The sequence below is a fragment of the Muntiacus reevesi genome, chromosome X (genome assembly GCF_963930625.1).
Source record: "Muntiacus reevesi chromosome X, mMunRee1.1, whole genome shotgun sequence".
Classification (NCBI taxonomy): Eukaryota; Metazoa; Chordata; class Mammalia; order Artiodactyla; family Cervidae; genus Muntiacus; species Muntiacus reevesi.
In genome coordinates this window covers 97762614-97773979 of record NC_089271.1, presented here as the reverse complement: position 1 = coordinate 97773979, position 11366 = coordinate 97762614, and the positions used below count along the sequence as shown (strand labels likewise).

Below are 11366 nucleotides of genomic sequence, written 5' to 3'. Positions count from 1 at the left end.
TGGGATGAGCACTTCACAGGGTGTCCTGACTTCCACATCAGGGTCAGAGAGACTGGGATCTTAGGATAAGGGGTGGGATCCTTATCCTAAGGACCTGCAGAGGGAAGGGTGCAGGTCCTCTAAGAAGTCAAAGGGAGTACACTGTCAGAGCCCTCAGGGGACCCTGTATCCCAATGAGGGGACCTCACTGATCCCCACCCCTACATTCGACCCTGGGAGGTCACGGATGTGGAATTAGCTCTCTAGGCCAAATGTCAGTTTCTGACATCTGGGTCTCAGAGAGACTGCCGACCTGGATAGAGGCACGAGGCCACAACTGGGGTTAGGAGAGAGTCCCAGGTCCTGCCTGGAGACAAGCTAAGGTCCTGCGGGAGGACTGAGGGGACCCCAGAGATTCCCACCCTGTCATCTGCCCTGGGAGACCCAGGAGTGCGAAGAGAACACTAGGCCTGTCCTGACTTCCTGACATCCGGGTCTCAGAGAGACTGGGGCCCTGGTGGGAGGAGCTGGGCCTCAGATGTGGAGAGGACGGAGCCCAGGTCCTAGCAGGAGTCAAGGTGAGGACCCTGAGGGGGGACTGTGGGGAGCGAGACTCCAGAACACAGAGGACCCTGGTAGTCTTTGGGTGGGACAATCTCGTGCAGCATTTCCTGACATCCAGGTCTCAGGGAGACTGGGGATCTCGTGAGAGTGGTAGTGCCTCAAAATGGTGAATGGGAGAATCCCTCGTCCTGCCTCGAGTCCAGGTTCCATGTGAGGAAGGACTGAGGCTGTTAGACCCCAAGGCAGGTAGGGATCCTGGCCCTTGTGGTGGGTCTTGGAGGCCCCAGAGTGGGGTGAACTGTTTATCCGTTCTGGCTTAGGAGCCTCGAGAGGTGCGGTGATAGGGCGGAGGGTGGAGGCTTCAGATGTGCAGAGGATGGACACCCAAGACCCCGAGGCAGGACTGAGCAGACCCCCAACTCTGTGGGCAGTGTTAGGAGGCCAGGCGGGACGTGAGGAAGAGATGATGATCGAGCATTTCCCTAGCCTAGGACCTGCGGGAGGCCTTGGGCAGGTCTGACCCCATGTAGGGCCCCTCAGTGCTTTCTGTACATACTCAGGTCTTGTTCTCAGTTACCCTGCAGGTCCCCAAAGGGGAGGGTCCAGGCCGTGCCAGGGGAAAGGGGGCACTACAAGGGAGCCCCAAGGGGACCACCCACCGAAAACTGTGGGGGCCTCACAGAGTTCACCCCTCCCACCAGCACAGAAGGCCCAAGTCTGCGCCACATTCTACCCCCGAGGTGCTCCTCCATTTCTTTCACAGGGGCTCCAGGAACCAAGAGGCGAAGGCAGAGGACTGAGGTCCAAGTCCACGGGTCAGAGAACAGAGGAGGTTCAGGCTGTGCCTGGAGTCAAGGTGAGTTGGTTCCCCTGATTGTGTACCAGGGACTCCCCATCCCAGAACAGAGGGGACACCACAAGAACCTAATCCCCCACCATGTCAGCCCCGAAATCTCAAGCTGTGTTGGCTGCACCCTGGGGAGACACCTCACGTCCTCCTTCGGTTAGCCAGGGGTCAGGCCGCTGAGGATGAGCTCCTTTATGAGGCCCGAGAGCACCCCTCGAAAGGAGACCTATAAGTGGCCCAAGTCAGACTGCCCAGGGTGGGTTTCTCAGCCGAGGCCACTCACAATCCCCCTCTCCCACAGGCCCGGGGTCCCCATCTGTCCCCCTTCCTCATTCCTGTCTGCAGTTCAACCCAGTCGTCCTGCCTGGGGTGCATGAGCTCCGCCAGCCTGAGAGAGTCTTCCATGATCCAAGAAAGAATGAGGGTCTGATGGAGGTACAGTTCTTTTGGGGTGAGGTGGAGGAGGAGGAGTTGGAGAAGGAGGAGGTTGAGCAGGTGAAGGAAGGAAATGCAGCTTCCTTTTCCTCCTCTCTCCTGGTCTGGGGCACCCTGGAGGAGGTGGCTGCTGCTGCAACAGCCAGTCTCCCCCAGAGCCCTCTGGGTGTCTGCCCCTCTCCCACTGCCATGGCTGCCACTCTGGGGAGCCAATATGAAGACTATGAATTCATCAGGCGAGATGAAGTGCCAAGCACCTTGCATGACCAGGAAGATACCAGATCTTCCCTCCAAGATGCACTATGGGTGAAGAAGAATGAGCTGGGGCAATTCCTGCTCAGCAGGTATCTTGCCAAGGAGCCAATCACAGAGGCAGAAGTGCTGAATAGTGTCCTCAAAGATTACCAGGACCACTTCCTGGCGGTCCTTGATCAAGCCTCAGAGTACCTGCAGCTGGTCTTTGGTTTGGAGGTGAAGGAGGTGGGCCCCAGTGAGCACACCTATATCCTGGTCCCTACCCTGGGCCTCACCCTCAATGACATGCTGAGGGAAGGGCAGAGGTTGCTCATGGCTGGCATCCTGGTGGTGATCCTCTGCCTGATCGCTGTGGAGGACAACTGAGCCCCTGAGGAGCAGGTCTGTGGAGCACTCAGCAAGATGGAGGTGTGTCCTGGTAGGGAGCACTTTATCTATGGTGAGCCCAGGGAGCTGCTGACCCATGTGTAGGTGTGAGGGGTCCCTGGAGTGTACTGGCAGGTGCCTGATTGCGACCCTCCTTGCTACAAGTTCCTGTGGGGTCCCTGGGCCTATGTGGAGACCAGCAAGTTGAAAGTCCTGGATTATCTGGACAGAGTCAGTTGAAGGGGTCCGAGATACTTTCAGCCCCTCTGCAGAGGCTGCGAGGGAAGAGGAAGGGGGACTCTGAGCCGGAGCAGCAACCAGGCTCCTTCCAGGCCCACGTCCAGCAGCTTGTCCTGAGGGACAGGAAGGGAGGCTGATCCTTCCCTCCGTGACTGAAGAGGGAGTGGGCAGCCTTCTCAGCAGTGAGGGTCTGGGCCCGTTGGGGAAACCCGGTGTGTGGCATCTTCGTGTTCCTGTTCTCTACAATGACATGGAGACTCATCTCTGTTTGCTTTAGGAATTTCTCACATGTTACTCCTTTTTATGGAAGACAATGCATTCCAGTATCTAACTATGTCATTGATGCTGATCACACTGTGTTTGTACTTATCCAGTTCAAGAACAAAAGTTTTCTTGTTTGCCATAGGACCCAGCAATCCCACTGCTGGGCATACACACTGGGGAAACCAGAATTGAAAGAGACACGTGTACCCTAGTGTTCATCAATGCACTGTTTATGATAGCCAGGACATGGAAGCAACCTAGATGTCCAACAGCAGATGAATGGATAAGAAAGCTGTGGTACATATACACAATGGAATATTACTCAGCCATTAAAAAGGATACATTTGAATCAGTTCCAGTGAGGTGGATGAAACTGGAGCCTATTATACAGAGTGAAGTAAGCCAGAAAGAAAAACACCAATCCAGTATACTAACACATATATATGGAATTTAGAAAGATGGTAATGAGAGAGTCCTTTCCTGGGCAGGTTGATAAGAAGTCTAGGGGTCCCAAAGGAAAGAGGGGTCTGGAATTCTCAAGGAGGAAGAAATGACAAACTTTTTTATCCCTGTACATTCCTTAGGATTATATAACAATAATGTATCCTGCTTGAGGACAGTCTCTGGAAAAAGCCTTCTGGCTAATCCTGTTATCTTAAGGTGTGAATTATGGGAGTTAGGTCTAGTGAGGTTTTAAAACTTCCAGACATTCTTTTGATTCACTGTAATAACTAATTAAAGAGTATATAATTCCATTGCTAACACTAGCAAGGGGGTACTCTTTCTGCCCCCTTCTGATGTCTATGTCAGAAGCTTTCTCTATCCATTTTATGCTTTAGTAAACTCTGTTGCACAAAAGCTCTGAGCAATCCAGCATCATCTCTGGCCCTGGATTGAATTCTTCTCCAGAGGCCAAGAATCCAGGCGTCTTTCCCTGGGTTCAGCAACAACCTTTCAGTAGTGATAACCCTGTATTCGAGACAGAAAAAGAGACACAGATGTAGAGAACAGTCTTTTGGACTCTGTGGTAGAGGGTGAGGGCAGGATGATATGGGAGAATGGCACTGAAACATGTAAATTATCATGTGTGAAATGAATCACCAGTCCAGGCTTGATGCATGAGCCAGGGTACTCAAGGCTGGTGCACTGGGATGACCCAGAGGGATGGGATGGGGAGGGAGATAGGAGGGGGTTCAGGATGGGGGACACATGTACACCCATGGCAGATTCAAGTCAATGTATGGGAAAACCAATACAATATTGTAAAGTAAAATAAATAATAAATAATCAAATTTAAAAAGTTTTCCTGTTTGGTAAAACAGACTGAGAACGCTTTCATTTTATTTCATGGTCCTGCACAAGATAATATGGAATTAGAATTAGAGCAATTTTGGAAATGTGAATTTATTTAGCAGTGATATAATTCATGGAAGAATTAGAAAATAAAAAGTAATAGTAGTGAATTATTGCTTCTTATACTTTTTATGTGTCATTTTGTACAGCTAAGGGATCTTGGTTTATTTGGATTTTCCTGGGTTATCAATGGAAGTAGCAGTTAATCTGAGTCAAGCAGCCCCCTCCTCACTGACTCATTTATTCCAAAGACTTTTATGGAGCCTCTGCTCCATGAAATGCCCTGTGTTAGCAGTGGGGACACTGGGAGAAGCAGGACACTCTCACACCTAGAGTGATGGTCTAGGAGCCACAGTCACATGAGGTGCATCATGGGAGTGAGGGGAAATTGGACATTGCTATAAGGTGTTCTTTTGGATCTCGGATAAACCCCAGAGAGGTCTCTCTCTGCTGCAGGATGGAAGGGGTCCTGGCTCTTGTCACATTGCTGCTGACTACAGGGACAGAGTAGGTGTTTTCTACCCCATATCTGCTAGAAATCCTGCAGAACTGCTGTCACACTCCCTTGAAGTGATGCCCAGAAATCCATCCTCTCTTTCCTGGTCCCAGGGACCCAGAACTCAAAGTGTCAACTAGCTTTTAATTATCTTCATTGTAAAGGACATTGTAATCAAAGACTCAACGTTTATTGACAATGCAATAATGAAAAAAAAAAAGGAGTTTGAATGGAAGGCCAGCTGGGAGACAGGCAAAGAGTGGTTCTTTCTGCTGTTTTCTGGACCAGCTTGAGTCCTGCAGGAACACTGCTCCACACCCAAACTTCACAGGTCCTCTAACTGGAAATGGGCCTGTCCAGGTAGCCCATACAATGAAGAATTTGCTTGCATTGTGGGAGACCTGGGTTCAATCCCTGGGTCAGGAAGATCCCCCTGGAGAAGAGTATGGCAACATACTCGAGTATTCTTGCCTGGAGAATTCCATGGACAGAGGAGCCTGGCAAGCTACTGTCAATGGAGTTGCAGAGTCAGACATAATTGAGCAAGTAACACTATGGTCCACTGTGGCCTAACTAGAAAAGTTTCTTAGTTTTATTTATGAAACATCTTGTTTGGTTAATTAGGAATTTCACATCCTATTGAGGTGAATATTCTCTGACCCACCCTGGACAACAAAACAGCCAACCACATCCAGTGGAGAGTGGAGGAGTGTCTGGGGACAACAGTGTGAGAAATTCCTGTCCTGTCATCACAGGACCAATAGCTCCCCAGCCCTGCGAGCTCTGTCTCATCCCCCACATGCATCCTACAGCCCAACACACAGGGCTCCTCACACCCGCTCGCCTCCCAGATGAAGAACTGAGGCCACGGGGCTTGGGCTTCTTCCCAAGACCACGTGCTAGCGAGGGCCAGGATTGGCTCAGAGCCTTGGTCTCAATTCCTCTGGAGCCCCCACCCTTCCTGCCCACCCCATGGCCCGACTTTCTGCCTTCTCAAACCTTCCTCTTCTCAGTGCTACATGATGTCTCTGAGGTGACAGAAAGGAGGCCTGTGTAAGAAAGGGGACAAGGAGAATCAGAAGCACTGTGGGGTTGCTCTGTGATTTGCTGAGAACTGACTCTGCCAGGGACTAGCATCTCTATCCAGTCCCAGTGTCTCCCATATGAAGGTGATACCCTGTCCCTGTTGCTGCCATGGGGCCTCTTGCCCAACTGAACCTGCAAGGCTGACCAGCTCCTCACTGAGTGGGAGGATGGAGGACCTGACTGTATGGTCCCAGTGGCCACTGGGATAAGGCCCGTACAGGAGCCTCCTCTGATATGGGAGGGAAGGGAACAGAGGCAGATCCCTGAGGTTCCAGGTCTCCCCAACCACAGCGAGGGAGGGGAGCAGCTGGAGGGCCTCTGGTCTGGGGAAACCAGGGCAGGGACACACAGCACACGGGCAGGAGAGTGAGGCTGAGAAAGGCAGGCCTTTGGCATCATGGTGTTGGAGAAAACGCTTGAGAGTCCCTTGGACTGCAAGGAGATCCAACCATTCCATCCTGAAGGAGATAAGTCCTGGGTGTTCATTGGAAGGACTGATCCTGAAGCTGAAACTCCAGTACTTTGGCCACCTCATGCGAAGAGTTGACTCGTTGGAAAAGACCCTGAGGCTGGGAGGGATTGGGGGCAGGAGAAGAAGGGGACAACAGAGGATGAGATGGCTGGATGGCATCACCGACTTGATGGGCATGAGTTTGAGTAAACTCCGGGAGTTTGTGATGGACAGGAAGGCCTGGCGTGCTGCAATTCATGGGGTCGCAAAGAGACGGACACGACAGAGTGACTGAACTGAACTGAACTGGGCATCATGAGGGCTTGTGTGTGCACTACACAAGTGTCTGAGCCATGGCTGACAAAGACTCCCTTGGTGCCACACAAACCCACTGCCAGGGCCCGGGTGGTGCCCGGAGGAGTGGGATCAAAAAAGCCAGCTCCGTCAAGATCCAGTGGGCGAGGAGGGATACCGAGCATGGAGGAGGCAAGAAAGGCCACCTAGCTAGGCTGCCCGCAGATGCCATGACCTTCTATTCCCTTTGGAGGAGTCACCAGGGGCTCTCACTGACACTCACAGCCTTCAGAGTCATGTCCCAGTCAGAGGAACTGAAGAAAGGCTAGGGGAAGCCCAAGTTGAAGCCTGGAGCTCATCCAGTCCTTAGGCAGAAAGGCCCCTGGGAGAGCTTCTTCCATACCCTCTTAGCTCTCCCCTTTAAGACACCAAGGACTGGCCCTCACACAGGGAAAATGACCCTGCTACTGGCAGAACTGGGAGACAGTGTCCTAGGGTCCTTGAATATGGGCCTTTCCAAGGTGCCAGTCTGTTTCCTACATGGTGATTTTCAAGAACAGTGGCCCAGAAGTCCCAGAGAACACGCATCTCCAAACCCACTGCTCTACTGTTTATTTGCAGTGAAGACTGGTGATTCTCACTCGGGTTTCATCCAGTCCCACACCCAGGCTCTCATCCTTTTTCAAATACAGTTAGACGGGGGTTTCCTTTGGTCACATCTAGCTCAACAAGTCAGACATGTCCCTGGGAGTGAGTGTGTGTAAAGGAGGGCCCTTGAAAAGCGCCTAACCCATAAGCCAACAAAATCATTTCATGGACCTGCCATCTGGGTAACCGAGAACAGGTCCAGAGTGGAGGTTAGGAGAGGGGTAGGGGCGGGGAAGATCAGAGCTGGCCTTGAAGAGGACCAGTGAAGTGCTTGTTTTCAACACAACAGGCTGTACCTTGAGCCCCCAATCAAGTACTTCAAAGGTTAGTTATCCAAATAGACTCAAGTTGGACATGGGCAGCCAGGACTGCAGGTAGCAGAAGCCCAAGCACCCCACTGACAAAAGGAAACAGGGCTTTCAAAGCAGCCACCAAGGAGTCTGAATCTGGGGCTCTGGGGAGGGGAAAAGCACATGCAGGTGTTCCCAAAGTGAACGCTCTAGGGCCACCAGAGTGGTGTTTATGGAAAAATTGGAAACTGAAGACAACAGCGTGTGATCTGCAGTGGGATGCCATCTGGGGGTGGGCAGACCTTGGGAGACTGCAAGCTCAGTGGACGCCTGGTTTGCCGTCCCACACAGCATCCTGGGGATTCTGTATCTCAGGTGCTTGGGGACAGTCAAGTGGAATATGAGGTCGCTCGCACTGTGCTTGAGCACAGCCATACTCTGGGGAGAGCTCGACCTGGGGGTCGGTGGGGGCAGGACAACAGGACTCTGACTTTGGGGTCAACTGAGCGGGACTGACCAAACAGCAGCAGTCAGCTGGAAGACAATAAAGCCAGAAGAGGGGAAAGGATGGAGGGGCCACCAACTCAGGAAAGGCCAATCAGTCTGCTACAGATCCCATCTTCTGGGAGGGACAGTCACCAAGGTCCCATCTGACCCCTGGGTTCTCCCTTGGTGTTCGTAGACCCAGGACTTGCCATGGCCTGGCCCTTCAGCAGAAGCCAGCCACAGGTCTGCACATTGTTAGGGCAGTGGAGCCACGGGTGTATTTGTCAACCCATCCAGGGCCTGGCCCCCTGAAACAAGGCACCTGGCAGCAGATGGGAGCCTTTGCAGGCAACCTGAAACAAACTTTTCTGTACTTTCAGACAAGAGACAAGCTGGGGATCCCATCTCCATCCCCATGCCCCCTCCCCCATACTGGGCCAGGACTGCCTCTCCACATCACCTCTGTGACATCATGAAACAATAAGGAAGCTGATCCCCTAATTGGCTGCCTGTCCCATGACTCAGATTCTAGAATCTCCAGACAGTATTTATGGAGCACCCCAACCCTGGTCTGAGGCCTGTTTGCCCTGAGCATTCACTGCTTGGGTAGATAATGCTCCTGAGCTCGGTTGGTTCAATGGCTAATCAGAGTTCCCATGAGGCACAGGCAGCGCTGCTGGCCCCATCTACTGATGGGGAGCCCTCAGCAGGGGACCCCCGTGATTCCTCCCCAGATCCAAATGTGGATTCAGGGGAGGCTTTGGAAAAGCAGGGTGACCAACCTGAGAGCCCAGATCCAGGCCTCCATGACAATCTGCCCCCACAGGGCCTGAACCCAGAAATGGCCAACGAGAATGAGATCAACGCCAGCTTTGGGCTGTCCTTTCCCAGGAAGCTCTGGAGGATCATGGAGGATGCGACCTTCACCTCTGTGCACTGGAATGATAAGGGAGACATGGTGGTCATCGAGGCAGATCTCTTCCAGATGGAGGTCCTCCAGCGCAGAGGCGTCGATCAGATCTGCGAGACAGACAGCATAAAGAGCTTCATTCGTGAACTGAACCTGTACGGGTTCAGAAAAATTCGCTCTTCAGGTCGCTCTGATAGAAGAAAGAAGTTGATGGTAATGTAGAATGCCCTTCTGGGGAGACTAGACTAGATGAGCTGAGGGCTGATGGGTTTCATTTCCCAGGAGAATGTTGTTCTCATGAGAGAGTGGTTAAGGAAAGAGGAGAACACAGGGTCTGTCATGTCCCACCACCACCCCCCCTTAGGATCTTTGGTGGTGACGCCAGATCACTTGATGTCAGGGAGGGTTGGGAATACCTCAAGCAAGGATGGCCCCGGGAGAGCTCTAGGGAGTGACATTCCAGAACCTCATAACCTGCCAGGAATGAAGAGACCTTGTCTCCATACACATGCACGACCCGATGGTTGTGGGGAGAGTGCGGCAAGGAAGGGCTCTTCTCCCCTCTCATGGCTAAAGTGATTCATTTCCTTTCAGATCTATCGCAACTCCAATTTTCAGAGAGACAAGCCTCTCCTCCTGCAGAACATACAGAGGAAAGGCAACCCCAGAACAACTTCTCAACCTGCCACTGGAACAACAGAGACCCCAAAGAGAAAGAAGCGAGTGATGGCGACTAGACACTCTCCCCGACTCCACCACAACGAGTTCACCCAAGAGGTTGGCAACAAAGTCCAGAAGGGAATGCCCACTGCTTGCAGAACCCCCAGCCAGTGCTCATTTGTGTTTTCTGACCTTTGGTCTATGGGTAGTGTAGCCAGCCAGGCTGGGGGAAACCATCTCCCCAGTGAGCAGGGTGGCCCCAGTGGAGAAAGCCCATCCAACAGTGCCACATCTGTGTCCCCAGCTACTGCTGGAAGGGACAGCCCAAGGGAACTGCCTGAGAGCCCCCCAGTGTACCCAGATAATGAATCGGTGATGACTTTGTACAACACTTGTTACTCCAGCCTGATGTCGGGCCTTTTAGTCATGGCCCCAGATGAGGCCCCTGAGTCAGAGGAGGAGCAGGGAGATTCCTCAGATCATAAGTGCACCCTCTGTGAGCAGGCCAAGAAAAAGTCCAATCCCTGAGCTGCCAGATCCCTAGGAAAACTCAAAAGCACTCTCTTGTAATCAAAAATAGATTTCTGGCTCTAATAATGTAAAGCAAAACTCCACTGGAGTAAATAAACAATCAAGTGAGAACTGCAAACCTGTGTTCTTTCTATCTGCCCTTTGTATTCACACATGGCACAGGGTGAACCAGATGAGGCTGGAAGCCCATGCACCAGACAGGCTTCAGTTCAGTCCCCATGGTCTCTTTTCATCTGAAACAGCAGCATTTCACAGGCTCATCCAAGGGTCTGACCCATGAGCTGAGCGCTGAGGTGAACCCAGGGTGGACTGGTCCCTGGGCCTTTCCTGTCACTCAGCAGATGGCCCAGCTGGGCTCCTGACCTTGGTGGTGTCACCTTCCATGAGTCATGCACCCTGCAGCAGAAGGGGCTCCTCCTGGGTATCCCGATGATGCCACAAGTTTCTGATCATCAGCTGAGCATCCCAGCTCCTGATCCAGGCCCCCCTCTCCAGAGGCTGACTGGAAGGCAGGGTCACCCCACCCGCCAAGGGCTTTGCAAACACATTACCCCAAACCCAAAGACAAGTACAAGGTTTCGACAAGGTGAACACCAGCCCTTGTCGCTCTGCCCTCACAGCTATACATAGGAGTCTGTCTTTGGACGTGAGGCGGCCAGGCACTGCGTCCAACACACACACTTTGACAGCCAAGGGACACTTTACAATAGACAAGGGTCATGTGCAAGGATAAACCGTGGCCTGTTTCTGGGCCTGCAGGCCTCTCTGCCTGCCAGTGCACAGCCCTGTCCCCAGCCTTACCCTGTCACCCCTGGGACACTGTTCCAATATCAGGGAGATTGGACCAGAACAGAGAGGGAAAAACATTAACCGGTTTCCTAACAACACATTTCTCTCAACCACACAGACCCAGCAGGGCCAAAACGAGTGGCAACGCCATCATTTCATAAAGGTCAAAGTCCCAGAGTCTTTTGCTGAGTCCAGAGCAGCATCCTGTGAGGGGAGTCCCTGCCCCTGGCCCCGCACCAAGTGGGCACCACAGCATGGGGCTGATTCAGACAGAATCAGATGGGCAAGTCCAGAGCGCGGCAGTAACTGCGTGGTATCAGCATGTGCTGGTCTCTTGGTCACTTTCCTCTTGAGAGTCCAGTCTGGACAGGCCTCCTGCCCAAAGAGGATCAGGTGCTCAGAGATGTCCACCTGGAAGGTGT

At 52.6% G+C, this 11366-nt stretch overlaps 1 protein-coding gene across 1 annotated transcript; it reads left to right on the top strand.

Moving 5' to 3' along the window:
* The first annotated feature begins 8691 nt into the window (after window positions 1-8691).
* LOC136153570 (heat shock transcription factor, X-linked member 3-like) lies at window positions 8692-10152 on the top strand. Its single transcript, XM_065915514.1, has 2 exons — window positions 8692-9177; window positions 9559-10152. Exons 1-2 carry the CDS (start codon window positions 8692-8694, stop codon window positions 10150-10152), a joined length of 1080 nt encoding a protein of 359 aa, XP_065771586.1.
* Window positions 10153-11366: the final 1214 nt, after the last annotated feature.

Excerpts from the sequence above, each read along its gene's own strand:
- LOC136153570 (XM_065915514.1), top strand. The coding sequence starts at position 8,692 with ATGGCTAATCAGAGTTCCCATGAGGCACAGGCAGCGCTGCTGGCCCCA. Across the intron at positions 9,178-9,558 it reads ATAGAAGAAAGAAGTTGATG|ATCTATCGCAACTCCAATTT; the intron begins GTAATGTAGAAT and ends ATTTCCTTTCAG.